At 34.1% G+C, this 26,336-nt stretch overlaps 1 protein-coding gene across 11 annotated transcripts in view; it reads left to right on the forward strand.

Annotated features, from left to right (window-relative positions):
• LOC129247165 (synaptotagmin 1) overlaps nucleotides 1–26,336 on the forward strand; it is a 151,005-nt gene that overhangs the window by 89,200 nt on the left and 35,469 nt on the right. For all 11 annotated transcript variants that reach the window (XM_054886139.1, XM_054886143.1, XM_054886138.1 and 8 more), the window contains 2 exons: nucleotides 5,543–5,737; nucleotides 5,825–6,001. In XM_054886139.1, the coding sequence (XP_054742114.1) occupies nucleotides 5,543–5,737; nucleotides 5,825–6,001 (372 nt within the window). The remainder of the gene's footprint in view (nucleotides 1–5,542; nucleotides 5,738–5,824; nucleotides 6,002–26,336) is intronic.

Consider the following 26,336-nt stretch of genomic DNA (forward strand, 5'->3'; position numbering starts at 1 on the left):
CTTGCAGGCGTTTACAAATTTCGTTCTGCACTATGGCGTCGTCAGAGTCTTGATCTCGCCTTGACTATCGGAGAAAATGTTAATATCGCCCTCGCTCCCGCATTCCCTAAGCATTTTGTATGCCTGCAGGATCGCAAAGACTTCTACTTGAAAAACACTAGCAGTATTCGACAGTTTAAAGGAGATAGATAAATTGGCTGATTTAGAGAAAACACCTGCTCCGACTCCCGATTCAATCTTAGAACCGTCAGTGAACACAGAGGTGCAAGCTTCGGTGCAGATTTTCCCCTCCAATACTGCCTATTTGGAAAAATTGCCCTAGCACGACCCTCAAACTCTAGTTTGCGGATAGAGAGATTTGTTCGAAGTTCGGAGAAATACGGTGTTAACTGCCGAAAACGCTACCATGTCCCTTGAGAGATTGCCTCCACAGGCCAACCTCCTTTAACCTGATTGCACTAAGTGCAAAACGACATTCAGGGCAGCACTGGGGCAAGTTTTATATGCTCCAAACCAGGCATGCATACGTTAAAGTTGGCAAGCCCACTGCGTTGTACATACACAGCACGACCTGTGGCTTGAGTCCCCATTTTTTACCGAACAGAGTTTTGCAGGAGTAGAAGACTATACTGGCCTTCTTTACCCGATTTTCAATGTGTAGCTTCCAATGGGGTTAGGAGTCAAGTATCACTCCAAGATATCTAACTTCCGATGAAAGCGGGAGAAAGTGGTTATTTAATGTGGGAAGTCGAAAGGGTGTAGGTTTATATTTTCTGGCAATAGCACAAGCTCTGTTTTGTCAGAGTTATCTCGGAGGTCGCAGGTAGTAGCCTAGCGACTGAGTACAGCCAGTGACCTATCCAAAATCTCAGCCATGACTGAAAGAAACGGTGCCAATACCATTAAGACCAAGTCATCGGCGTATACTACCACGTTAACCCCACCCTTATTTAACATTATCAGTACTTCGTCAATAGCAACTAGCCAAAGTAGGGGCGAAAGGACACCACCCTGCGGCGTCCCCTGTAAACGAATTTAGTCACTGTAGGCTGGTGCTATGTCGACTGGTGCGTTGTCGTGATGGAAAAAAATCACTCGACTTCCCCGATTCAAACGAATACCAAACACAAAGAAAGGTACTACTAAGTAAGCATAACTTCAATACGAGCCAGTAGTGCCACCCCTCTGACTTTGCACGGACTTTTCAAATGACCCTCTTACGTACAAATAGAATAAAAGTCCAAATATCACTTTTGACTTGAATCACCTTGACTTAAAAAGTTATAAGATTCTGGGCCCCTGGCAAATAGGAAAGTTGTTTTGAGCTCTTGTCAAAAGCAACAAATCGCAATTCCATGTATGAGGAAGAATGGCAACATAGGTAGAAGAAAAAATATTGCTTGTTAGCCCACTTAAGGCTAGCTGCAATATAAATAAATGATACAAAAATTTTAAGTTTGAAATATTACACTGTGCGATAAAACACAATTTTTTTATTATCCACAAAAACGTGTATATGTGCGTGAAACTATAGATTTTATATATGTCCAAGTATGTGGTAATGCTGCTTACCCAGTTTTTCATTTTCTCAGCAATTTTTTAAAGGGCAAAATTTTTTTTTCTTTTTTTACGAGATTAATATGGATATCCAACAAAAGCGGAAATATTTAGTCATTAAAAACAATATTTTGGTTACGAGCGCTAGGACAAATATAAATTTTTTATAGTACACACTACGTATACTTCATTTCATGGAAGGAAAATTAAACTGTATATATTATTTTTTTTTAAGTTTTCATACAACAGTAAAGAGAATGAATTTGAGGTACATACATAGGTAGACACCTATGAAATGAGACCTTCTTGTAATTTCAAACGTTTATTAACAAAAAAAATGGTTACAAATTTAATCTTCAAAATAATATCCATCGTTAGCGACACATTTCTCCCATCTCTCAGGCAATTTGCTGATGCTGCGCCAAAAAAATTGGCCGTCTTTCGCTCAAACCAATCATCGAGCCATTTTTTGGCTTCTTCGTGAGAATTTAAGCGCTGCTCCGAAAGTGCGTGGCCCATCGATGCAAACAAATTATAATCGGAAGGCTTTAAATCTGGTGAGTAAGCCGCATGGACCAGTGATTCCCAATTGTACGTCTCCACCAATTCCCGGGTCGCTCTTGTTCGATGTGGCGGTGCATAGTTCAAATCGGCCAATTGTCGTTGGTAGCGTGCACCGTCAACTGTTTCACCTGGTTTTAATAGCTCGTACCAAATCATACCACGCTGATCCCAGAAAACACACAGCATTGCCTTGCGGCCGAAGCGAGTTGGTTTGGCTGTTGTTTTTGGCTTGTGGCCGGGCGGACCATACGATCGTTTACGCTTGGGATTAGAGAAATGCACCCATTTTTCATCATCCGTAACGATTCGATGCAAAAAAGACTTCCTTTTGAACTGGGAGAGCAGCATTTCACAAGTGGTTTTTCGGTTCTCTTGCTGCCTTTCAGTCAGTTCATGCGACACCCATCTTCCGACCTTTAAAATCATGCCCATGTCTTTCAAACGTTTGGAAATGGTTTTTAGGGTCACTCCCAACTGCTCTGCCATCAATTTTTTGGGTTTGACAATCATCTTCATCCAACAATGCTTGCCATTTGGCGTACTCAAACTTTTTCGATGGCCGGCCACGGTCCTCGTTCTCCACGCTAAAATCACCACTTCGGAATTTTTCAAACCACCTGATGCACTGTGCTCTACTTATAGCATGTCCACCATAAGCTTGCATAAGCAATTGTTGAGCTTGAGAAGCGTTTTTCTTCAATTGATAACAGAAAATTATCGATATCCGCAAAGCGTAGTTTGAAGGCACGAAATTCGACATTTTTAAGAGCGACAAAAATGCATTGTTATATGAAACATAACAAACAATGACCTGAATATTGTTGACAGATGACAGACGAAAAAAACAAGACATTTGGGAAGGCTTTAAAATACTCCTAGCGACATCTATGGACTAATAGGTGGAAGTCTCATTTCATAGGTATCTACCGTACAGTTCTAATACAGGGTGGCTGATGAAAGCCGCTACCAAAAAAAAATTGAATAACTTTTTTTCTTTTTAAGTTATCTGTTCCATTTTTGTTTTAATTTGCAGATTGATCTTTAAAATTTATTAAAATGGATAACTGGGACACGCAAACAAGAATTTGGATAGTCCGCCGCTATCACGCACTGGAGTCCGTAGTTTTGGTACAGAGAGAGTACAGGCGGATGTTTGGCGGCGATCCCCCGAGCAGATGGACCATAATGAGACTGGTGAATAATTTTGCTGAGCAAGGAACAGTCGCAAGAAGGCCTTATCATCGAAACCCACCAGTTCAGACGGAGGAAACGATCGCTGCTGTAGCTGCAGCTATACAAAGCAATCCAAGGGTTTCAACAAGAAGCTTATTTGCTCAACTTGGTGTCAGCCGACAGTCTTTGCAAACAATAATGCACAAAGATTTAGACTTATTTCCCTACAAAATTCAAATGGTTAGCAAACTGAATGCAGCAGACTTGCCAATTCGCTTGGAATTTTGCCAGAAGATCCTGCAAATGGTGGAAGAAGACCAAAACATGTTAAACTGCCTTTTCATGTCTGATGAGGCCCATTTCGATTTAAACGGCAATGTGAACAAACAAAATTGTCGAATATGGAGTACTTCTAACCCACAGATACTCCACGAGACGGAATTGCATCCTCTTCGCGTGACAGTGTGGTGTGCGATTTCTTCACGCTGTATTGTCGGGCCTTATTTTTTTGAAGAAAATGGTCACACCGTTACGGTTACTGGAGACCGTTATTTGAAAATGCTGAAAGAATTTTTCTATCCAGAACTACGCCGAAAGAGAATTCCTTTCAACTCTGTGTGGTTTCAACAAGATGGGGCAACGTCTCACATAGCCCAGACTGTTATGACAGAGTTGCGACGAAAATTTCCCAATAAACTGATTTCAAGAAACTCCGAATTTCGTTGGCCCCCCAGGTCGCCTGACCTTACTGCACCTGACTTTTTCTTGTGGGGTTTATGTAAACAAGAAGTTTATAAAACAAAGTCAACAAATTTGGATGAACTAAAACAATCCATTCGGGCAACAATTACGGCTATTCCTGCCGCAACTCTCAAAGCAGCAATGAACAACTTTTTACTAAGATGCCGCACTTGTGTCAACGAGCATGGGGGGGCATTTAAATTCAATTATTTTTAAAACTAGTTAAGCTACATTTAATAAAATTTAACGACCTTCAACTTGAAAAAAAAATAAATGAATTTTATACACTAAAAAAAAGTTATTTGAGTTTCTTAATGTAGCAAAATTCATCAGCCACCCTGTATATTGTTTTTTTTTGTTTTTCAAAATAGTTCGGGGAAAAAATTTTCAAAGGATATTTTTATACAATACTATATTTTTTAAAGAAATGGGCGTATGCTCTTTGAGAGTTTGAGGCACGTAATTGTCTTTTTTTTCAATAATTCAAGAATTTTTGAGCTTACATTTTTCAAAGGACAATATTAATATATTTCTTCAAATATAAGAAAAATATTTTTTAAATAAGTGGACATATGATTTTTCATTTAATAGGATGCTTTATTATTTAATAGGAAATTGATATTTTGAAAATTTTGATATGAATAAAATTTTTTGAATATTTAGTTCTTTAAAACTTTAGAGTTTTTAAAAAAATGTATTTTTAATTAAATTAATTCTTTAAAACTCTAAATACATTTTTTTTATATTAAATGACTGAGAAAAGAAAGAACTGAATAAAAATAAAGTTTTTAATTTTTTCTTAAAATTTAACAAAAAATTTTTTTTTAAGAAAATAAGTAGAATTTTTAAAACTTTCAGAAATGATATTTACTGTATCAAAAACAATATTTTTATGCAAACTTAACAAAAATAAAAGAAATAATAAACAAATAGTGACTAAAATGTTTTAAAATTTTAAACTATAGAATTTGTTTTACATGTATATTAAATTTTTTCTGTATAATTTTTACTGTCGCACGGTGTTATAATAACGCTCTGGCAACGCTATGCACCTGAAAATCTAGCATACATTTTGTGATTTTTTAAACTCATTCTAGCGCACTTTGCAGTTATGCTAAAATATCTTGCATTAATTTTTTTTTTTAAATCGCGTCACAGCCACTTAAAATTTCTCAACTTGATTCTCGACAACATTACACACATTTTAATTCCTATGTGTTACAGTTATCATTCAATTATTTTCCTTAAAAATAAATATTAGTAAACTAATATAAATATTTTCCTCTTACCGCGCTGCTCCGCAAAATTCACCACCTACTGGATGCTGCGCTGCGACTTTCTTTTCACGCGTTTTTTGTTTTTGTCTCAAATCTCTTCGCATCTGCTTGCCATGTTTTTGTTTTTGCTTTTATCTCTCTCTTTATTCCTCTCTCTTTCTCTCTCTCTCTCTCTCTCTCTCTCTCTCTCTCTCTTTTGCTTCTATTCTCTTCCGATTTCTGTTTAACAGCTCGAATATGACTTCAACTCGAACAGTCTGGCGGTCACGGTTATACAAGCTGAAGAATTACCCGCTCTTGATATGGGCGGTACGTCGGATCCCTATGTTAAAGTTTATCTGCTGCCCGATAAGAAGAAGAAATTCGAAACTAAAGTACATCGCAAAACGTTGAATCCCGTCTTCAATGAAACTTTCACATTTAAGGTAAAAATGTGCACGTTCTTATTTCCACGCAATTGCATTCATTTTCAATTACATTTGTGCCTTTTACGTTCCATTTACGCTAATTAGAGTTTACCCTATGCTGATGCCATGAACAAGACTCTCGTATTTGCCATTTTCGATTTCGATCGTTTCTCCAAACACGATCAAATCGGCGAAGTGAAGGTACCACTCTGCACTATTGACTTGGCGCAAACTATCGAGGAATGGCGAGACTTGGTCAGCGTTGAAGGTGAAGGCGGACAGGTATGTGATACTGGCTGTGCTGCTGGTGCACCACAACGTTACCAGCTACGTTAAAAGTTAATGTGGTTTATTATTATAATTTTTTTGTTTGATTTTTTTAAATTACAAAACTTATTGCATTTCTACTATTTTATGATTACTTTTTCCTATATATAAAAATAATGAGTAACAAAATTAAAATTAAACTAAATTAAATAGCGATTAAGTCCTTGCGAATAATGCCATGAATTTCGAACACTGCAAATAAGTAACTTAACGGGTGCGAATTTTCAATATACGTTTAAGTATCTGTTGTTTTTTCTTTTTCTACAACTACAAGCAAAAGTCAAATTTGCCTGTTAAACTAAGTACAAACTTTTAACTAATTGTGTACACTTCTTTATGAAACATTAACTCGCGTGTTATGAGTATAAGTAGCTTGTGTGTGTGAATTTACAGACGTATTTGCGCCACGCGTCAGTGGAAGTGTGTTTTGTGTTACTGCAATCAAAAATCAAGCATAAATCAGTACAAAGAAATTTACAGGTACAAAGAACAGTTACATGAGGCAGAAAGAGTGCAAAGACCTACCCGATTAGTTCAACACACCCAGTTCAAAATGCATTAAGTAAACTGAAAAATTATTTAAATATCCGCATTTAAGACCAAAATGTAAACCATTTATACAACAACAAAAAAATTCTCAAACTAAATATAAAAAAATATTTTAACAAAAGACTCCTCGTTAGCCAGTAAACATAATAACTAATAGTTCTATTAATTACTAATTTTAGTAGATAATTTATTCTTTCAAACTAGAATTCATTTAATTAAGAATTTTAAAGAATTTTATTATTTTCCTACTTCTTTCAACAGCACATTAAAAAAAAAGTATATACACTTTTTTCAAATACAAAGTAGCGTTTAGCTTCACTCACTCACGTGTGAGTGGCTGAGCAAACGTTTTTTTAGTGCCAACATTAAAAGAAAACTTATTCAATGAACAATCAATCGTTTAAATCAAACTCTAAACAAGTTTTTCTTTTCCACTCCCCCTCTATTTACTACTACTACTACTACTACTACTCTACTCGTACTCACTACTCAAACTCAAAATATAATAATCTTGATTTGATACCGACCTTTCGTAGAAGGTAAATACATTCAAAACAACAAAAAAAATCATATAAATAGTCCTCTTGTACTATTACTACTACTACTACTACTACTACTACTACTAAATACTAAATACTACTACTAATTCCTTTTTTCAATTACTTTTACCACTTACTTTATTGCAATATACCATTTTATTACAAATAAAATCAATACAAAAACAAAAAATTATATATTTCTGCATTTTTCTCACATTGTTAATATTGTAGTTAAATTTTTGTGTTTTTTATTTTTATTACAGAAATTTATTGCCTATTTAAATATGAAAATGTACAGTTATAATATTTTACAAACAATCCAAAATAGAAAGAATGCAATTTGATATCAAATATGTGGGCATTTTTTAATTACTTCTAAATGAAAATACAATAATTTATGCTACAATATTATTTTGTTGAGAAATTCTAATGAATTGCAGAGAAATATGCCGCCTTATGTTGTACATACGAATATAATCCTTTTTTAATAACAACGTTGCTGGAGTTTAGTAAAACAAAGAGGTTAGCAAAACAAAAAAAAATTGGAATCAGATCGCATTTATATCGTTCATTAGGACTCAAAACAAACCAAAAATATATCTATATCAAAATACAATATAAAATAAATTTCTCAAAATTATAGACGTGATTTCTAAATATTTATGGCACTTCATTAAAACCCAGCACCAAGTAAAGGCTCTTTCAAAAGTGACGCCCAAATGTCAGCAGTGAATTATTTCTAGATGGTGCCTTTTCCTATGCCAACTTTAACATTTTTCAAGTAGACAGGTTTACAATTTTACACGGTAGAAGAATGCGTTAAAATTATTGAAACTAATTATGAAAATGATGATCCGAATGAATCGAGAATTCAAACGAGCGCAAACAAATTTGAAAAACTAACGCTATCAAGGATAGAAAAAGGACTGCCAGAACGAAAACTAAACGTTCTATTCAGAATATTGCTGCTGTTACGCAAAGTATTGAGCCTTCAAGATCGATATCTCGACGTTCTCAATTAGGTATTCACGACTATTCATCGTCGACGATTTGGCGAATTTTACCTGCAGACGTTCTTATGGTGGGCATTTAAAGAATGTAATTTTTCTTCAGAAGTTGTTAACAGACGTATTTTGAATAAAAAAGAGTTGAAGCTGAAAGAATCTCAAGTTTTGAAAGTTTTATTTTAAAACAATGTTGAGACGTGTCTTTTGAAGGACCCTGTAAACAAAGTCCATTAATGCCGAATTCTAGGTTCTGCTTTGCATGGTTGAATATGTGTTTATTCATGATCTGAAAAAGAGTCCAGTGCCAGAGTAATTTGCCAGCCTATGAAGTTTTTTATAAAAATAACTCCACCAATCCTGCCTAGGTGACTAATTACCACACCAAATTTTGCTTAGATTTCTCTCTGCATTATCAAATATCTACTTGAAATGGAATAGAATTATGGATAACCGAAAATGTTCCACATTTTTGAGCCGCATCGCTCATTGTACAAGGTGGCGCAAAATTAATCATCTAATTTTATTTTGGTATTTGGTATAGCTTACACTAGATACTTTAGCTATCTAGTTCTGAAGTATCAAATATGATTAACGTACGACTCCATTTGCAAAAATTGTAAATCTTACGACAGGAGGATTAATTTTACGCCACCTTCTAGTTGAGAGAGCATTTAAAAGATAAGAAAAGAGAAGTGGAGTGAAAATTCATTAGGCATCCATACATTTTCAAATTTTTTTAAGAATATTATCAGTATGTCCAAGAGAAATTGCTCCAGAATGTGGCTCGTTCGACAGAAAAATGTGCCATCTAAGGCTGGGGAATGTCGCTCAGCAGCAGAGAAAATGCTTTGTATTGTACTCATTTGTCAAACAAAGTGTACAAACTGGATCGTCGATGAGGTTTTTATGGTGACCATATATCGTCCGCACGGATTGTGCCTCGTAATTAGTTCAATCAGGGCTCGTAGCTCACTTTTCCTTTCGGGTATGAACTTTTTGCTACAACCCTGTCAATGCTTCTCAGGAAATAATAAGTAATTTTGCAGGCGCCAGTACTACATCAACTTATCTCATAATCTCTCTATTACTGAGAACTTTGATGCATTCGAATGTTATTAGTGTGCTGGGCACCAAAATGGGTTCCAATCCAAGTGAATGCTCCAAAGAACTGTAACTCGCATTTTCATCAACCAGTTCGTTGCTTTGAACTCCATAGAATCTCGGCTGCTTCATGAACTTAACCTTGTTCCATGGCTTTGACCTCAACTTACATCATTAAACTATTTTTGATCAGTAACTTTCCGTTAAAGTATCTTAAGTTATTGTCCAAATCCAATCTATCTTCAGTACCATTTTCAGTCTTGGTGTCAGTCAGTGTAGAAAGTAAAACAATCCAATACTTAGTTCTTCAAGTCATCGATGACCCTGATATATTTACAAATAATTGATGATGAAATATGAAAAAAAAAAAAATTTTCAAATCAAGATCTATGCTGCCATGTGCCATGTAGTTCAAAGTACTTTCAATAACATGGAGATGCTATCGTTTTATGAGAATATTGTCAATGTTATCCCTGAAGACTAGAAATCCCTAAATATGCAATTCGTATTCATGCGGCGCTGTTTGCATGGCCTTTCCTCTCGCATGACCAAATTATGTTGGTGTGAGTTTGATGGTGATTGTTTCGCTTGTTCTTTAAACTATGGCCTTCAGTTTTTTTTAACGTTTGAATAACTGATCCAAGTAATTTTTTGTTAGTATGAAGACAACCCATGATACCGTGTGATGCATCTTCCAAATGCGCTTTGGTGTAAATTTCAGCACCAACTGAGGGAAAGCTAATATTTCAATGGGGCAAAGAAACGCTCAAAGGCGGTGAAAGGCCAAATGGTAATGGCAAAGTGGATTCTGCTCGAAAAATATCAAACTACGTGATTTCAATAAAAAGTAATAAAAAATTTGGCTTCGCGAATTTTTGAGATGGAATTGAGAATTCTTCAAACTCAAATACTGTAGATCTTCGTGAGCTCAATTCAAGATTTTAGCCGCACAAGCCGGAGTTTCTATCGAAAACGCAAATTATTTACTATACCTTTCCCCTTCTTCGTCCCATTTGGCACTCTGCGACTAACATCGACTACTGAAATTGCATGTGTTGATGAAAGAAAGTCATCAAGAATCGATTCAGGCCATTCAAGTCTCTATGACTACCATCCTATGCAACATTCCCAAACAGGACACAGCAGAATCTTTTGATAATTTAGAGAAGCGTGTAAAATTTCGCATCAAACAAAATCACATAAATTGATTAATAAAAAATTTTTTCGAATCATTTTCGGTCGCGCAATTACTAACAATAGAGGCAGTGGCAGAAAAATATTAGGATTTGTTTCAAGAACCCATTGCGTGTATACAAATACTTATCCTAGCCCAGCAACGTTGTTATTCAAAATATTTTAGTACCTTACCATCAGCATGGATACGTCGGCATTGGCTCTTGGCTTCAAGTGAATCGAATACTCCAACTGAAATAAATCCAAGTCGATGTAATACTCGTAAAGCTGCATCGATTTTGCCTGATAAGTGGATTTTTCTATGTCGAATTTTGTGCATAAAATACAAATAAATTTAAACATAATTTTTGCATCAATTTCGATCCTTTTCAAACCAATACCATGCTGAATATTTCAAAATTGCTAATTTTCTTGTAATTATTATAAAATAAACCGTTTTTATTTTTGAACGGTCCATTCTGCAAAATGTATCCCTTGCAAAATTTTGCTTCTTTAATTTATTTTAGATTGATGTTTTTGAAAGCATTCGGGAGACGGATCGCAAAGGCGTGTCTCTTTCCAAAGGCACACAAATAATATTAACTATTTTTATTTAACTATAAATAACTGTAATATACCTACAAACAACACAAAACTATTTAACCTCACATATTGACACTATTTACATTTGAATATATCATTTTTCCCAGCCAGTATTTCGTAGTTGCAACTCTTTGTCTCAACTTTAAGGCAAAAAAAAAAAATATTTTATTATGTTTTATTTTATTACTTATTCAATTATTAATTTGTTTTGATGTTTTTAGTTATTTATTATTATTTATAATTTTTTATGTTTTTTTTTTAATAATTTAATTATTCAATTATTATTTATAGTTTTTTTTCTGTATTTTATAATTTAAATTTTTAATTATTTTACTAATTTTGTATTTCCTTAATTTTTTTATTCCCGTGCTTATTTCCTTTTTTTAGTTATTTAATTTTTTCTGTTTGTTTATAAATAAATATTTTATTTATTTCAACATCTTTTTTATATTCGTTTATCTATGAGTTAATGATATTATTTTCTATTTATTTATTTACCTAATTATTCATATACAATATTTTCTTTTCTTGTGCATTTTTTAGTTAATTCATTAATTTATTAATTTATTTGCTTTCTTTTTCATTTTTATATTTTATTATTATTTAATATTTATATTGTTTATATTATTTTATTAGTTGAAATATATATGTAAATATATTTTTGTTTGGCGTATTATTATTTTTTATAATTTCATTTCTTATTTTGGTTTTTATTATTTTTTTATTTTCGTCTGTATTTACTACTTTTAATTATTTAACTGTTTCTATCTATTTCCTGAATTTTTTTTATTTGTTGATTTCTGTACTCCCCACTTTTTATGAATTAATGAACTTTTTTATTTATTTGCTTACTTAGTTACCCCGCAAGGTCAAATCAGCTCACCGTTTTTATGGAACGCAGTTGTAAATAAACTTCTGTTAATACTGGAATCGGTGGGCTGTAAGGTGATAGCTTACGCCGATCATGTAAATTGTACCTACATTGGTAAATTTGTATCTTCTTTAAGAGGCCTAATACAAAATGCTCTAGGTGGGCAGAAAAGTGTGGTCTAGGAGTCAACCCAGACAAAACACAACGCATATTGTTCACTAGGAAACACAGAATCCCTCAGCTAAGTCCAATTATGCTCAAGGGAGAAGCTCTTGTGATTTCGAAAGAAACCAAGTAATTGAGACTAAACACAGATAGGAAACTGACTTGGAAGTCAAACATCTTAGAACCTAGCTTTTTATGCCTGTAAGAGAGCTTTAGGTAAGACTTGGTTGCTCATTGGCTTTACACTGCTGTCGTCAGACCCATTCTTCTATATGGAAACATTATCTGGTGGTGTGCTATGCAGAAAAAAACCTATTCTAATTTATTGAATAAGATGCAGAGATCAGCGGAATTAGCAATATGTGGCGTCATGGAAACCACGCCATCCATGGCTTTGTATATCATATTACATCTGCCATCCCTAGATTTCTTCTGCAAATAATACTTAGCGGGCTCAAAGCGAGCGTATAATAGAAGACTATCATACATGGACATTCAACTATCTTGGATTCGTATGCGGATATATCCACTGTCTGTGATTATCACCCTCCTATTCTCTGCTTCGAAAGGAATTTCTTGAAAATCCCTTCTAGACTGAGTGGATTGAAGAAGATCCAACACCCAACACATGCGTTAAGATTTACATGGACGGATCTAAAATGGGCACCGGTGTAGGATCAGGGTTATATTGCGAAGAGCTTTCTATTAATGAATCCTTTAAACTACCGGATCACTGTAGTGTTCTTCAAGCAGAAATAAATGCTATTCATGAAGCCTTAAAATGGTTAAGGATAAATAGAATATCATCAACAGATATCTGCATTCTATCAGACAGCCAAGCTGCCCTACGTGCCCTGGATGCATTCCAAACAACATCAAGGAGTGTCTTACGTTGTCGCCAATCTCTAAATGAGATGGCCAAGCAATATCGTATAATCTTATGCTGGGTTCCAGGCCTCAGAGATATACCAGGGAACTGTTGGGCTGACCAACTTGCGAGAGAAGGTACCTGTATGTCAAACATAAGTAATTTTATGGGGGTACCTCTCGCAACTTGTAAGCTTCTTATTAAGGACGCACTAATCAGTTGTGCAAATTGAAGATGGATTAGCGTTAACACCTGTGAAATTGCTAGGCAAACATGGCCAAGGCTAAATCTACGTCTGTCCAAAAGTATTATAAAATTGAGTAGACTTCAAATCAGGACCTTAGTAGGGGCCCTCACAGGACATTGCCACATAGGAAATCATGCAAGGAGATTAGGCGTTTACACGCATGATTTCTGTCGTAGCTGTAGAAATGAAAAGGAGTTGGAAACAATTCAACACCTTTTTTGCACATGCCCAGCTCTAGCCAATAGCAAGAACCGAAATTTAAGATCCTACTTCTTAATGAATATGGATAATCTATACACTTTAGATATCAACAACCTTTTACACTTTGTCAAAAGCTCAGGATGGTTCAATATGGAAAGGGAAATGTAGCCCAGCCCCGCGGCTCACAACGGACCCAATTAGTGGTCTAAGTGGCATTGTTGTCGCAATGTGCGATGCGGCTACCAAACCTAACCTTACTTAGTTATTCATACTATCCAAATATATATAAATTTTTATTTATTTTCTTATTTTTTATTTATTTATTAATTCATTTGCATGCCTTGTTTATTTTTGTTAGTTTAATTATATGTGTAAATCTATTATATATATTTTTTTGTGTATTTATTATTTGTATATATATATTTATTTCGTTATTTTACTATTTTTATAATAATTTAATTTTTTATTTCCTTATTTACTTACTTGATTTATCTATTTCATTTTTCCTGCTAATTTATTATTATTATTATTTTCTTGTTTTTAGATATATTGAACAAGTATACATACAAGTAACAAGAAATATTACATATATTTTATAACTTTCTAATTTATTTTAATACTTTTTATTTGGTTTGTGTTTCTTTATTTATTCATTTATCATTTTATTTGTTATTTATTTTTTACTTAATTATTTTTTTACTTCTTTCTTTTTTGTTTTTTTTATAATTATGTATTTTTTTATTATTTTATATATTTATATAATTCCTCTACAAGTTATTTTTCATTTATTTATTTACTTATTTATTTTTAACTTACTTACTATAATATTATCGCATTTATATTTTTTACTAATTTAATTATATTAATAATTTATGCATATATTTCTTTTTTTTTATTGTTTATGAATAAATTTACTTATTCCTTTGCTTTATTTATTTATTTATTTATTATCTATTTATTTACTCATTTATTTTTAATAACCGCATGCGATGCTCTTCTGCATCTCCTCTCTCAGCCTTCAGTTAGACTCACATGTGCTCACATTCTCTTGGCTCTCTTCCAACTACAGCGCCTTTGAAAGCATCACCTTGCAGAGTCACAAAAAATTCAAATACTATCGAAAATATTGGCTGGGTTGAATTCACGAACCAAATATACTATTTTTTAAGCCAAATAAAGTATTTTTCAAACAATCTGTTTTCAAAACCAAAAAAAATGCAACACAACAGACTCTTACATACATGGATTCTTGCATACATATTTCCCTACAGCAAATACCCATCACCAGCTACCACAGCCACGAACCCTCTGTACTCATCTACGCCAACAAGCAAACTGCACACGAAAATCCACATGCACGCACACACAAACACACTCGACGAAAATACTCACCTCGTTCGCATACTCCGTAAACACTTAACAATTTTTAGTCACATTTGATATGCCACTAACACTACATAAGTAACGAATCCGTAAATATATTGAAAAATGCCACAAATTAATTGAGAAGAAAGATAAATAGATTAAATTTAATTAAAAGCTTGGCATGCGAATGCATCTGAAACTCGCCGATTCAATTATTCGTGCTCGTTTTTTAAATGCATTCAAATTTCGAAATATCAATTACAACAAAACAAAACAGCTTTTATTTAAAACTATTAATATTTAAACTTTTTTTTTTTGGTTAGTTAGCGCGATAAAAAATGTATCAATACTAAAATTATATTGTATCAATATTCATTCGAATTTTTATTATTTTTGTTTTGTTTTTGTTTATTTGAAATTCAATAACAATTTTCCTAACCCATTATCTGCATGCTTTGCATAAATGAATCGTTTTTAACTTTTTAGAGTAATCATTAAAATTAGTTAAATTTTCTGTTGCTTTCCATTAGTTTTACGTTTTTGTTTTTTTTTCTAAAGCAATTTAAAAGAACTCTTTACTGTTACTATTTTCACACTGTAAAAGCATCGCTTCTTTTCTTAGTTTTTTTTCAGCGCATTTTCCTATTTACCTTTTACATATTTATGCAAATAAAATATTTATATTAATTATAAATATTTTTAAAAAATATTATTGCTATTTAACTATACAAAAAACAAAAAATTATTTAAATAAAATATTTAATCTTCTCTTAATTCTTTTCTTCTTAATTACTTTTGTCTTTTATAACACGTTACATTCCTTCCGTTCGTATCGCTAAATCGCTAATCGATCAATTAATCCCACCCGAACTGTTGTACTGTCACGATTCAAACCGAAACAAACAATAAAAAAATAAAACAAAAACGATTCGATCTGTCAAATCCAAAAACAAAATACAAAAAAAAATATCGATAATTCAACTCATTTCAATTCGAATTATCACATCATTTGCCAAAAAATGTGATTGATTGCCAAATCGAAAACAAAATCAAAAACTTCAAACCACTTCCCATCGCAAAACCGACCACCAACCAACCACAACCACAACCACTTCGATATGTTAAAAAAACTCTTACGTATTCCCGATCAACTGTAACGTTTTGTAAACTTGGTTAACGCAATGGCTTACACGTAAGTACTCATCAAACGGATTTTTTCAAAAGTACTCATTGTTTTGTTTCGTTGTTGTCTCATTATCGAAGTATTTATAATCGTATTTTCGTTGTTTTTCTCCAATTGGTAATGTTATTAGTAATATATGTGAATATACAAAACTATTCGAATTTTTTTTTTTTACATAATCGATGTATTGGTGTACATCCCGATTGTTAAGCATATTATTGTAATATTTTTGAATCAAATTACTACCCCGATGTACTTAAGCATAAATTTAATTCTGTGTGCACTTATACGATTTTTCGAAATTTTTTTAACAAATTAATGTTCTAAATTATTTTGCCATATTCAATTTGTACGTACACATAAATTTATTTTATTACTTTTTTTTGTTTTTTTTTTTTTTGAAGATTTTATATTAATTTTATTCACAATGTTGTGCCTTGTTTGCTTGTCTGCTCGGAAAATATGGATGCATAAGTGATTTGATTTTTTTGCGCACCTTTCAAACATTTTGAAGTAAGGTAGGCTTCGTGAGCTCGTCAGGAAACTAGGATTGATAGCGGAGAATTTTCTAAGCGGAAGAAAGGCAAAAAAATAGAAAGCTGGCGACCTTGGTATTAAGTTCTTAGCAGCTTCCATAAAATAACTAATAAGGCGACTTTAAATGCAGAATCACGAGCTAGTCAAAGTATGAGCTACTTTTGCCACCAATACAAAGTGGCCAAGTGGACGCGACCTTCGATTATAAATCACCAAATCAAAATAAAAATTTTACAAAAATTAGGATTGCTTGGCAAACTTTAGTAGCGACTGTGATCAGAGAGTGTGATATTTTATCTCCTTCAAAATGTGACCCGTTTCAAGCAACACACACGCGTTTAACCCAGTCCTCCATGCACCCCTGATAGGCCGACGAAGAGATGGCTTTCAGCTCCTTCGTCGCATTATCCTTGAAATCTCCTTCAAGGAAGTGGTAACTTCAACTTGGGAAACAAAAAGAAGTCGCACGGGTATTTACTTGGTGTTTGGTCAAATAATCCAGTACAATTTGGGCTCGGTGCGACGGCGCGTTATCGTCATGCAAAATCCAAGTATTGTTTCCCCACATTTCCGGCCGTTTGTGGCGTAGAGCATCTCTCAAAGGCTTCAAAACGGATAAATAATATTCTCTATTGACTGTCTGGCCCGATGGAAGGTACTCATGGTGCACTATGCCTTGGCAATCGAAGAAAATAGTCAATTAAACATTCCCGGTACTTTTTGATCATAGGCTATACCGTCTATGTTTCCCAGCTAGCAGAATTAAAAATGCATTTGGGGAGAGAGTTAAAATTTCACGCAAAAATGAACGACCCCATATACGGATGGCATAGGTAGGTAGGTGGGTGATATGGTTGAAGTACCAGACTGGCTCTTCCCAAGCGCCGTTTTGATACCATTAAGAGATCTCAAACAGGCAGATATCTACAGCCAGCCAGAGATGTTGATGTAGTGGAGAAGATTGATGGGATTTATGTTGAAGCACTGCCCCAGGCTGTTTAAGAAAGAAGAAACTAGTGACCTCAAACGTCTGGCTATCAAATCCGCACATTTACAGAGAAAGTGCTCAACAGTTTCATTCTCTGAAAGATCCCTACAGCTTCTGCAATGGAGTTTAAATGGTAAACTCAGCTTTTTGCGTGAGTGCTGATCCAATAAGCAGTAAATACAGCTGCGAGTTTGAAAATTTAATTCGTCTATAGTACTGGGGCCAAAGGGTTTTCGAAAAAGCATATGAAGAAATGGAGCTCCATCTTTTCTGCCCTCTCCTGAGAACTAAGTTGTGCAATTCCCCTTTAACAACAGTCAAAGGGAGTCCAACGACCGGATAGGAGGTCTCTGCGACCAATTCAGTCGCCTTTCTGGCAAGCTCATCAGCAATTTCATTTTTTTCTATGCTCCTATGTCCTGGAACCCAGATCTGAGAAATGTTTCTTGCGCTCCCAAGAAGACGTATGGCGTTAGAGCTTTAAAATTGTGATAATAATGTGCGGTACCATTCTTGGCAGGTACGAAATGCCTTCGTAAATAACAAACCGTAAAAAAACCAAAACCCCCAAAGGATTCAACCCATGTAGGCCACAATATGTTTTTGTGTTCAAATAAATGTTTTATATTAGTAACCAAGATTGTTGCGGAAAATTAAAAGTAACGTTTAAAATAGCAATCAGAGCTAAAAAATATGTTCGGTTATATGATATGAAATTTCAAGAGCTATTTTTTCGTAAGACAATTTAACTCCTCAGTGTCTCTGCTTTATTTAATAAGAACCGGAAATGCCTTGTTAAAAATTAGTTAGAAGAATGAGAAGTTCTTCAAATATATTTCCTCAATAATTTCGCTTCTCTCACTCAAAAATAGGGGGACTAAAAAAATGCTCATCAATTTTTTCCTCTGTATCTGCAGTTGATACAAGCAATTAGTGACTTTATTAGTAAAATTTAGTTGTATCTTCTCCCGAAAGGCATAGCAACTTAATATTTATTCATTTGATTAATTTTTTATAAAAGAAGGCACATCATGAAATTTTCTGTGGAATATTTTGTAGAGCCTTTTAAGCCTGTAAAGGAAAATAGTTTCAAAATATCGCAATAGACAGAGCGAAATTTTAGTATAGTTATCTGGAGCTTTATACAGGGTAAAGTTATTAGACTACTAATTTATAAGTCCTTTGGTTGGTTATACCGTCTTATACAGCTTAGGCTCTGCAGCTCTAAAATATACTCAAAAACACGATTAATTCATGTGACCAAGAATCGTCTCAACCTCCACCTCTGATGATATTGAAATAAATAAATATTTTATAATACCTACAAACCACTTAAACTTTTTTGGAGAGGGAATTTATTAATAGCGAATTTTCATGAGTGCTCAGAGATCCTCAATTTTTTGTTTATGCCTTCTTTCGTAGTCCGCTCCACACTTCTCGCTTTCCAGTTTACTAACTGATGAAAGAACATTTTGAGCAACACTGGCTCACCTGTCGGGCAAAAAATTTTCGCACGTATTACAAAAGTTATAAATCAAAAAGTTATTTGTGTAAAACTATTTGGTTTTTCCTTGTGCACTCTTGCGTTGGTTTCGTTGATCTACTTTGATTTCTGACAGGGTAGGGGATTAGCCTGCCGCTACCAGGTGTAAAACTATATTTTACTCAAAATATCTACTTCAAATTGTGGAAAGTTATCCAAATTGCGAAATGCTGCTTTTGTTGACCACAGAATCCTGTTTTGCTACTCTTAACATATTTTCATATGTTTTTTTTTTATTTTAGTTACAATATAAAGAGCTTCGACACAGACAATAAACAAATAAAAATATACCCAACAGATATGAAAAATTGCCTAATTTTAATTTATTTTTGTTTGCAAATCTTTTAATAGTTTTTCATAGAGTTTTTCATACGCTATGGTTTATTTTTTGTTTTTTTATTTTTTAATTTAGTAAAATTTTTTTTGAAACATTTCAAAATTTGTGTTTTATAATACTCTACATAAACACACACCTAGTCAAGTCATAAAAATTAAAAATATAAGTAACAAGACAACAACAAAAAAGACGTAAAACTGAACCTTTTAGGTAAGTGAAAAATCTATAAACTCCTCTTTTTTCTATGTAAAAGCTAAAATCTCATACTTTCGCTAGAAAATATATACTTAAACAAAAGTTAGTCAAAATAAAAGCGGATATGGATTGATTCGTGAATATGAAATACTTAAATTATAAGCAAGAAATTGTATGCAATTGGCATTAACGTAGCTATTTTTTTATTAATTTCTCTATATATGTATATATACATACATATATTCATGAAGATTTATCGAAATTCTTACTTTAAATATTTGCTATATATTTATGTACTTGTATATGTGTCATCTCTATATATGATTTAGTTTTTGAATGCCAATGCAATTTTTGATTCTAATAAATAGTGTTTTCTATGATGACTCTAATTATTTTTTGAATTTTCGAAAATTTGTAATTTTTCACTTGTAATAAATATTTTGTATGCATTTTGGAATTTTATCTATCATTGCCATGCTTGAAACGCACTCATATACATACAAATTTACTCTTAACAACTTAAATCAAATCATTTTCAGCATTCACATTTCGACTCAATATAAAGTAGGTAGAGTCACAGTGTTATGATCGCCCAGCCGTATATATGTGAATATACTTACGTGTACTTGTATACATACCTACATCATACATATATAAATATATTAGCTTAGGCACTCTGCCAACCGGCAGTTGTTAATAACTAAAGTGAGCCTCACACTGGTCACGTTGCTGTCGTAAATCGTTGCCTTCAGCCCCGTACATCTTGTATTGTATATACACACGTGATGACAATAATAGCAGCGCGACATGTTGCAAAAATACGAATATTTATATAATTTTTAAAACATTTTTTTTTATTTTTATAAAAGTATAGTTCATACTATAAAGTTTAATACAACAAAATGAGAATGAGTCAAAATTTCAGAGATTTTGTAAAATTAATTTTTTTAATTCAATAAATTTTGATGAATGTTTCAAATTTTGTGCTCAAAATTTTTAGAAAATTCCAGGTTTAAGCTGCATACCTGCTTGTTTAAGGGAGCTCAAAATCCGCGTTCATTTTTTATCTTTTTTTTGTTTTTTGACGGTGCTATGCATTTCCTTCCATATAAAGACTACGCGAGGCCGCCAGTAATAAAAATTCTCAAAAATCAATGCGATTTTTGAGCTACTTCAAACTTACATTTTATTACGCTAAAATTCAATAAGTTACACAATTGTATACCCAAAGTTTTTCTAAATATTCAAATTAAAAAATTTTAAACTTTAATGAAAATTTTTCAAATTCCAGGTATGCAGTTTAAGGTTGAATTTTTCAAACATTTTAAACTTTAATGAAAATTTTTCAAGTTTATTTTTTATTTTTAAATATTTTCAGCGTTTAAGAGTTTAGATTTCGTGACTTTTGTTGTAGTATGAACCATATTTTTATAAAAAAAAATATTTAAAAATAAATAAATAGCAAAACTTTACGATATGTCCCTTTGCTATAAACAGGCGTATGTATGCATAAACAAAAAACAGGAACAAAATACAGGGCAAAGCAAATTTAACACGAATTAGAACAATTTTTTTTGTACGAGTATTATTTTCAATTATTTTTTTTTTTTTCAAAATAATCTTTAAGATGGCAATAACAAAGCATTTAATACACTTGCCAGAAAAAGTATACACACACGTGTATTCTATTGCATAAAATTAAGATCTTATTTTCAACTGTCCCCTAACGTAGCATTAATTCTCTCAAAAGCTTGATGAACTCTGCGGCTGATATATGTATTTATAAGGTTTGTTGTTGGGTTCACAGTTCAAGTGAAATTAGGTAATTAGGTAGCTCGCTGGCATTACCTGACTTGAACGTTGTCGAAAAAAGTAGTCGATTTTTGATACAAATTTTTGCCCAAGCTCTTCCTCGTATTTGAGTCGCGCGTCTTGACCTTGTTCAACAAATGGGAAGACCTACAGTTTAAAGCCGACTCCAAACGGCAAATAGTTTTTATGAAGAGCTTTTTCGTGGCAAAAATACACTCGGAGATTTGTCGTTGCCTGCCGAGGTGCGAAAAAACTTTTTCTATCATTTTAGTGTTTCATGCACAGAGATTCGAACTTAACCACTACTGAATTGTAGGTATTCACCAAACCATACGGCTACGGCGGCGGATTTTTGGTGCAGACTTTCCGTAGTTGAGAAAACGAAAAGAGCTAAAAGGCACCTTAAAACTGAGAATAGTTTATTGGTTCGGTTCATAAAACTCACTTTACGGGATGGATGATAATTTATATGGAAAAAAGCTTCCACGCATACCAGGACTATAAAGTCACAGTATAATGCAACAAAACAGAAATTGGATTCCAAAGTTAAATCTGTATCGAGAAAAGATGAATTCTGCCACATGCGGTAAAGAAAACAAATCTTTCTTTCTTATTGTACCATAACTTTGTGGGCAAAGTTTATTTTATTCAACTCATTCGATTATGGATGCCCAAAGCACGTATTTCAATAACGCTAACCACAGCCGCACAATCATTTCTTCAAACTTCTGGTAGAAAATTTTACCTCTCTTTGACCATAACGAACCATTTTGTTGCCACATCCTGGTTACCAACTTGCTTACCAGTTGTTTACAGCATGACTATATCCAGTCTGTGCGGTTCAGGAACCTTTTCAGGTTGTTGACATCTAAGTCAGACAGCTGTTCCAGACTCTCGAACAGCGGTTTACCCAGGGTTAACATTAGTCCTTCCATAGGGCAGGGCATTCGCAGAGGAAACGGAAGATTGTTTCCTTTTTCTCCGGTTGTTTACAACTGTGACAGAATGTGTTGTGAGGGATGCCCATTTTGGCTGCTTGTTCTCCCACAGACAGACTGCCGTTAGTCTCCAGGCGTCCCGTCGTTTCATGTTTATCAATGTTGGCGATTGCTTAAGGTGGTAGGTGGGCTATAACGTTCTGCTAAGTTTGCATTTCGTCTGGTCTCCCTATCTACAATCCGCGATTCGAAGGTATTTTAGGGAAATTGTACTCTTGACTGCACCTAATGGTGTGAATATCGATTCTGCAAGAGCGTTATTCACGAAAGATCCCCTTCTTGCCAGTTCATCCCGATGTCCCGGGACCCAGATTAAGGTAGCTTTATGGTTTTCGCTCAAGGTGGTAAGGCTAGTCCTGCTTTGTTCCACCACTTTAGAGGTTGTGTAGCCGAACCCAGGGCCTGGATTGCAGCTTGGCTATCCGAAAGAATAGCGATATTACCCTTAAAAGAGGGATCTGCGATTAGTAGCCTACAAGCTTCCCCAATTGCCAGTACTTAAATGGTAGTATGCCGTCCATTTTTAGTATCATTAAATGGTAAAAGAATTGTGCGTAGAAAAACGCTGCTTGCAAATAAAAAATTCGGCTGGTTGCTAATATCCTAATTTGATAGCTACACAAGTGGATAAGTGGATCCCAATAAATCTGGTTTTTATACTCAAGAAAGCAGGCCAGCTAAAGAGTAGGTTCTGAGATGATTATACCGCCATCATCGTCTAGGCGGCTACTGTCAAAAGTTCTCAAATCCCATCTAGTAGTGCTGAATTAGAATCCCGCCACTATCGAGTTTTGCGCCTTCTCAATTTTAGAAGCTGCTTTGAAGGTCTTCGTTTGATCCAAGAACCAAAGGACATCGTCCGTCATATAATTTCTTACAATATCCTTATAACTTAATAAGTTTGATAGCGAAATATTCAGCGGGAAAACTAAGTCAGACATGCCTCGACTACAGAGATATCCTTAAGATTTGCCCAGCTGGTGTCCAAGCTAAACAATATCACATATCCGACTCACAAATAAAATATGCTCATATAGTTAGTTTTAAAATATGTATATTTTGTTATTACATACTTAACAACTCGCAACGTTTAGAATTTGCTGATTCGAAAATTAAATTTTTATTTATAAAAAAAAATTGTGTAAAACGTCTAAAATTTTTAAATTACTAATACTTAGGAATGGCCACAAGCGCTTAGAAATTTTAAATATTTGTCCACTGTGTGCCAATACTTTTTTTAGCAAGTGTATGTATATATAGAATGTAAGTTCTTAAGAAAATAGGTACGCTGCAAATTCACAACTCTACCGGTTTTGAGCTGGGTGCATTCACAAATTAATACTATAGTCTAAAATATACAATAAAAAATGTAAAACAACAAAATCCACTTACTTAAATACTTCTTTAAGGGGGGGGTAACGTTAATTCATGGAAAAAAGGCACATTTTTATGATTTTTTTTTCACAGAATTCAGGTGGCTTTGATTATTTAACATTATATTTATATTTTTAAGTAAGCGGCTTATCAAATTCGACATATTTAAATATTTCTATAAAGGCATTCACAGATAGCAAGTCTTGTATTAACAAGAAAATTTTGTTTTAGTAAGCGAGGCGTATTTACTGGCTCTAGTGGTTTCATTAATAAAAATTAAGTTTAAAAAAAATTGTATGGTTCAAGTAAGCGATTTTTCAATTTCGAAACACCTAAATATTTCTGTAGGGCTATTCACAGATTTAGAGTCCTTCTTTAATATAAATATTTTTTTTTGTTTTTGTGAATAAAGGAGCTTTTCACGCTTCAGATAGCTTTGATTATTAAAAGTTAGATTTAATTTGGTTTTTGTTTTCAATTAAGCGACTTTGCAGTTTCGAGAATGCCGCTATTAACTAAGTAGTAAAGGGTTTCTGAAACAGCGTGACTGAAATAAAGCGGCTAAATTTTAAGAAAAAGAGTTCGAATTTATTTTTCTCTAAGACAATACTAACATTCTATATGATTTCCTACGTAAGAGTTCAGCGAATCCACTTCAAACACACAGCATTGGGTAGACCCAATTTTCGGTAACTTTTTCCAAAATTTTATTTTTTCATTAAGGGCAAGTATGTTATAGATCTCAATGCTTTGAGTGAGGCTGTAATTAGTGACGTTTTTGATATAGCCATAAAAACTAATCCAATGTCATTAAATCGTCAACCAAATTTAATACTTTGCTTTAGGTAATGAATTTGAAATTTTTCTAAATGTTGTTGACCTGTAAAGCGATTGATGATGTTTTGTCAAACAATTTTGAAAACCAACAGAACTAAGAACTGTCAAACCGAGTACAAATTGTACAAACTGGTACTGAATAGAGCATTCCAATGAAAGTTCTCTTATATTTTAAATGTTAAGTGGAAAAGTAGTGTATTTTGATCAAACACTTACAGCCTATTTCCACCAAGAACTCAATTGCAGTTAAAAGTTCCTCTCTCTGTTGAACTTCAGAAATATCTAGCATTTCCGCCGGAATAGAGTAAACTTAAACAGCTAACTTTTGCATATTTGACATTTTTAATCTTTACTTTTCATATATAAGGTTGTCAAAAAAGTCTTGCGGTATTTCCGCAAGCTTGTCTTTGCAAACGCGTAGTTCTAGTTGTATTCGTCGCATCGGTTCACGCTAGAGTTTTTTGGAAAGCTCTTTTCACGTGCTAACACGTGTTTGATTAATTGTTGTTTGCTTTTAGTCGTTCGTGAGTTATAGCGTCGCAAACATGGAGCAAAATAAAGAGAAAATACGGCATATTTTACAGTACTACTACGATAAAGGCAAAAATGCATCTCATGCTGCCAATAAAATTTGTGCAGTTTATGGACCCGATACAGTTTCCATTTCCACCGCACAACGATGGTTTCAACGTTTTCGTTCTGGTGCAGAGGTGATCGAAGATGCGCCACGGTCCGGAAGGCCTGTCGTCGAAAATTGCGATAAAATCGCTGAATTGATCGAAAGAGACCGGCATAGTAGCAGCCGTAGCATCGGCCAAGAGCTGGGCATGAGTCATCAAACCGTTATAAACCATTTGAAGAAGCTTGGATTCAAAAAGAAGCTCGATGTATGGGTGCCACACGACTTGACGCAAAAAAACATTTTTGCCCGTATGGATGCATGCGAATCGCTTCTGAATCGCAACAAAATCGACCCATTTTTGAAGCGGATGGTGACTGGCGATGAAAAGTGGTCACTTACGATAACGTGAAGCGCAAACGGTCGTGGTCGAAAAACGGTGAAGCTGCCCAGACGGTGGCCAAGCCTGGATTGACGGCCAGGAAGGTTCTTCTGTGTGTTTGGTGGGATTGGCAGGGAATCATCCACTATGAGCTGCTCCCCTATGGCCAAACGCTCAATTCGGACCTGTACTGCCAACAACTGGACCGCTTGAATGCAGCACTCATGTAGAAGAGGCCATCTTTGATCAACAGAGGCCGAATTGTCTTCCATCAGGACAACGCCAGGCCACATACATCTTTGGTGACGCGCCAGAAGCTCCGGGAGCTCGGATAGGAGGTTCTTTTGCATCCACCGTATAGTCCAGATCTCGCACCAAGTGATTACCACCTATTTCTGTCCATGGTGAACGAGCTTGGTAGTCGGAAGTTGTCCACAAGAGAGTCCTGTGAAAATTGGCTCTCCGAGTTTTTTGACAATAGAGAAGCGAGCTTCTATAAGAGGGGCATTATGAAGTTGGCAACTCGTTGGGAACACGTCATCGAATAAAACGACGCATATTTGACTTAAATCGCATTATTAGAACCAATTTTATGAACAATTGAAAATTCAATAAAAATACCGCAAGACTTTTTTGACAACCTTATACTTCATTCGTTTTGGGCATTTGTTTTGGACATAAATATTGAGAATTTTTTTTCATACAAAGTTATTCTAGAGCAGCAAAGGCTAAGCTGGCTACCTTCAGTGTGCTTTTTCCAATTTTTTAACAAAAATATATATTAATATTATCTGTC

The sequence above is a fragment of the Anastrepha obliqua genome, chromosome 5 (genome assembly GCF_027943255.1).
Source record: "Anastrepha obliqua isolate idAnaObli1 chromosome 5, idAnaObli1_1.0, whole genome shotgun sequence".
Classification (NCBI taxonomy): domain Eukaryota; kingdom Metazoa; phylum Arthropoda; class Insecta; order Diptera; family Tephritidae; genus Anastrepha; species Anastrepha obliqua.